The sequence below is a fragment of the Coloeus monedula genome, assembly GCF_965178545.1.
Source record: "Coloeus monedula genome assembly, contig: HAP1_SCAFFOLD_278, whole genome shotgun sequence".
NCBI classification, from domain to species: domain Eukaryota; kingdom Metazoa; phylum Chordata; class Aves; order Passeriformes; family Corvidae; genus Coloeus; species Coloeus monedula.
The window spans coordinates 80,680-84,809 of NW_028120658.1; the positions used below are offsets into that span (position 1 = coordinate 80,680).

Here is a 4,130-nt window from a genome sequence, read left to right on the forward strand (position 1 = left end):
GTGGGAGTGACAGATGTACATCTTTGCTACAAATTTGAAAAATGAGACATTCTACTTTCTGAACAAAATCCTGGCTATCCCAGAATTTTGCACTGTGTTGAACCATAGAGTTTTAAGAGCTGAGAGGTTGTTGAAGACACCAAAATTTTGTAATTAACTTACTGGGCCTCTTTAAGGAGGGTGTTACGTCTTCCTGTGCATCATTCAAGCAGCCTGGATTTCTTTCAGAAAGATTTCTCACTAAATCTGTAACAAAACATTAGCCTATATGACATCCTGCCCCAAAAGTAATAAATATAAATATTATTAATAAAAAATGTCCCCCTCCAAGATTAAATAAAAGCTTACACCTATATACCAAGAGCATCCACGGATCATGTCACACAAATTTATATTTGACAAGGGTTTGTGTGGGAGGGCGCTTGTGCCTGCTTTGTACAGGGAAGCTCTGGGGTTCCCAGGTTCACAACTGATGGGTCTGCACTTTGTGTCTGTTGAGGCTCTGGGTGCCCAGGGCCATGAGCAGTTCCCGGGCTGGGGATGGCGGGTGGGGCTGGCCTGTGATGCGCTCTGGGGCCTGTGACAGCACAGGGGCCGTGTCACAATGGGGGCAGCTATAAAAGGCCCCATTGGTTGACGCTGCCCCCAGTAGAGCCTGGGCAAGCGGTGAGTGCCCACAGGCGGTGGGGAGGCAGGGCTGGGGGAGGGCTGGGGCAGAAGCGCTGGCACCCGGGGCGTGTGTTCTGTCCCTGCGTCCAGGGCCCAGCCCCTGGCGGGAGCGCCTTGCTCAGGCTCGGTGCTTGCTGGGGCAGCGGTGCAGGCCTTGCCTCCTGCCAGCTGCCGGGGCCTCTCCTTCCTGCTGCCACATCCCCGTGGCTCCTGCCCTGCACTGGCTGCCTCCATTCCGGCCCTACTGAACCCCTTCTGTGTGTCCTCTTGCAGACCATGGCTTTATTGTCATTGCTCTTCGTGCTCGTGCAAAGCCTGATCCAGTACCCCCAGCCAGCTGGGGATGGGCTGGATGAGGCCACGCACCGGCGAATGCAGGAGCGTGAGGAGCTGCTCGACCGCGAGATGGCTCGGCTGCTGCAGGAGCTGGAGCAAGGGCCCCCGGAGCAGCAGGACGAGGGCTGGGGAGCCCTGCTCTTTGGTGCCCTGCAGCAGTGGCCATTCTGGGCTCTTGCTGGACTCCTGCTCCTCTTGGGCCTGTGGTTTAGCTGCAGGAGGAGTCCTGAAGCCAGCAAAACCAACAGCAGCGGCAAGGACCAGACCTCCTGCAAGACCTTGGGAGAGGAGAAGGAAAAAGAAAAGGAAGAAGACAGTTTGGATTCCGAGAGAGATGGAGAAAACATTGATGTGACTGTGGAGGCAGATGACAGTGGCAGCGGAAATGAAGGAGAAGGCAGTCCTGTGGCTGCAAATGAAGGAGACGACAATGATGCCAATGAACGAGATGAAGATGTGAAGTTGAAGAAAGACAGTGATGTTAAAAGTGATGATGGCCATGACGCAAGGAAAGATGAAGGCTGGAGTGATGGGAATATGCCAGGAGACAATACTGCTGAAGGAAATGAAGAAGAACCTGGCAATGTTACTGGAGGTGTGGAAGACCTAGATGAAGCAAATGAAGGAGAAAACAAGGATGTGAAGGTGGAGCCAGACAAGGATGCTGGAAAGGAAGAAGAAGGAGATGGAAATGAAGAAAAAACCGATGATGCGTATATGAAAGCAGGCAACGATGACGTACGTGAAGGTGAAGATGGAAAGGAAGAAAAAGCGGATGTGAAAGTGCAGGAAAGCAGTGATGCCAGTGAACAAAGAAGCAGTGATTGGACAGGACAAGAAGACAGCCGTGATGGTGAGAATGCAGTAGACCATTGTGGTTTTGCTGCAACTGAGGAAGAAAAGAAGGACATTGGAAATGAAGAAAGCAATCTTGGAGACAAAGATGAGAAAGCCAGTGCTGCCGATAGGAAGGGAGAAAAGAATGAAAATGGAAATGGAGAGGAACATGGCAATGTTGCTTCAACTGAAGAAGGTGTTGATAAGATAAATGAAGGAGAAAGCAGCAATATGAAGCTGAAGGAAGACAGTCATTCCAGTGAACACAGAGCCACTGATTGGAATGGGAAGGATCAGGAAAACAGGGATGCGAATGTGAAAGGCGAGAAGAATGAAGATGGAAAAGAAGAAGAAGGTGGAAATGTGGCTGCCAGTGAAAAAGAAGGCAGTGGTGCTGCTGGCAAGGACAAAGGCAGCAGTGGTGGAATTGAAGAGGAAGAAGACGCCTGTGACGTTGGGAATAAGCGAGGGATCCTTTTAGTGGATCGCATACAGTGTCCTGTCGAGGACGTGGAGAGAGGTCGCTCAGTGGCAGCTGAGCTGATGGAGAGCTTCACGCGTGTCTTTATTGACAGCGTGAGCAATAGTTTCTACCCGGTGCCTCAAGAAGCCATCGGGGTGGGCAGTGCCTTTGAGGGTTGGAGTCCCCGTGAGCAGGATGTGGTGTACCGCGTGCTGGTCCCACTGAATCCCCCACCGGGACACGCCTTCCACCTGGAGCTGAACAGTGCAGGGCAGATGGCAGCAAGGACCTTCTGCGTCCGTGTGGAGCTGGTGTGCACGTGCGAGAGGGAGCAGCTGGGCGAGAAGCTGTTGTGCTTCCTGCACCACTCGCAGGAGGAGCTGCGGCGGAAGCAGAAGCCCAGCCTCCTAGAGACACTCTGCACCGGCTCCTACCTGGACGTGGAGAAAACCTCCCACTGGTTCTACCAGCTGGTGAGATGCTCGTGGCTGCATTTGCCTCAGTCGTACTCATGGCACTTGGTGTTTCAGCCCTGCAGCCGGTCCTGCCAATTCCGGCTGAGCAAAGGCAAGAAGAGCCTGATGGTGGAGATGCTGTTTGGGGTGCGCCACGGGGACTCCGACATCTTTGTGGTCAGCCAGCCCACAGAGGCCCAGAAAGGCGGCTCCAGCATCTTTGTGAGCAGCCAGCCCGCCGAGGCCGACTCCATCGCAAGCACAGCGTGGCCTGAGACGTACGCTGTGGCAGAGGCAAAATTCTTCCAGCACGTCGCCAGGCAGGTGCCGTGTGAGAGCTTGCACCTGAAATGCCTGCAGCTCTTCACCTGCATCCTGAGGGGCACAGGTTTTTCCAGCTTGACCTGGAAGACTGTGGTCATGCACGTGCTGACCACCGTACCGCTGTCCCAGTGGCGCAGGAGGGAATTTGCGCGGCGGCTGTGGGACATCATGGCATACCTGCGCCGCTGCCTGCAGTTGAAATGCCTGGAGCACTTTGTCCTGGGCAACCAGAGGCTTCCTGAGGAGATCAGCTTGCCGCCGGCAATGCGAACGGTCGAGCCACTCAACCTCTTTGAGCACCTGGCCCGAGATCCGGCCGCCCACGCAGAGGCGATGCGAGCTTACGGTCAGCTGCGATTCCGCCTCTGGATGCTGCTCTCCAACCACTGAGAGGAATTCCCTGCACAGAGCTGTGCTGGGGGGGCTCCCACCCGATGGCAGCCACGTGAGCACTGCATAATTCTTGCTTTTTTCACTGGCAATCCTGAAGCTGCTTTCCTGTTCCTGCGGAAGGAAGATGCTGCGGCACATTAATTCATTGTGCAGACACACATCTCTGCGTGGCCTTGCCCTTCACCTTTCAGCTTACCACGGTGCTGTTGCAATGTTCCTACGTCTACGAGGCAGAAACTGGCTCCACCTGCACATCCTTACAGAAGACTATGAACTGACAGAGGTTGCTTGGCATACCTCCAAGTCCAAAAAACGAGCCTGTTAGGGACTTAATGTAATTCTTCAGTAAGCTGTACTTATTGTAGTTTTTTAAGGATGTAGTTTTTCTTAGTATATGAAAGTACAACAGGTAGTTTTAAGTCACACTACCATGGAAGAATAGGTAGTCCAAGTTTTCATAATGGGAACTGGATATATTATCCATGCTTCAAGAGGCCCTTTAGTATTGTCAGTGGGTAAACTATTTTGTAAACTTACCCTTAGTTTAGGCAATTAAACTACACTGCTGTAGTTGCTTGGCTGCTTTTCAGTAATATCCAGATATTTATGTTAGGAAAAACAATAAAAGGAGAGAAGTTTCTCAAATTGCCTGA

At 52.5% G+C, this 4,130-nt stretch overlaps 1 protein-coding gene across 1 annotated transcript; it reads left to right on the plus strand.

Moving 5' to 3' along the window:
* Window positions 1-945: 945 nt before the first annotated feature.
* On the plus strand, window positions 946-3,474 carry LOC309585760 (inositol 1,4,5-trisphosphate receptor-interacting protein-like 1; the record flags this gene model as incomplete). Its single annotated transcript, XM_082303631.1, has 3 exons — window positions 946-1,228; window positions 1,733-1,825; window positions 2,180-3,474. 3 exons carry the CDS (start codon window positions 946-948, stop codon window positions 3,472-3,474), a joined length of 1,671 nt encoding a protein of 556 aa, XP_082159757.1.
* Window positions 3,475-4,130: the final 656 nt, after the last annotated feature.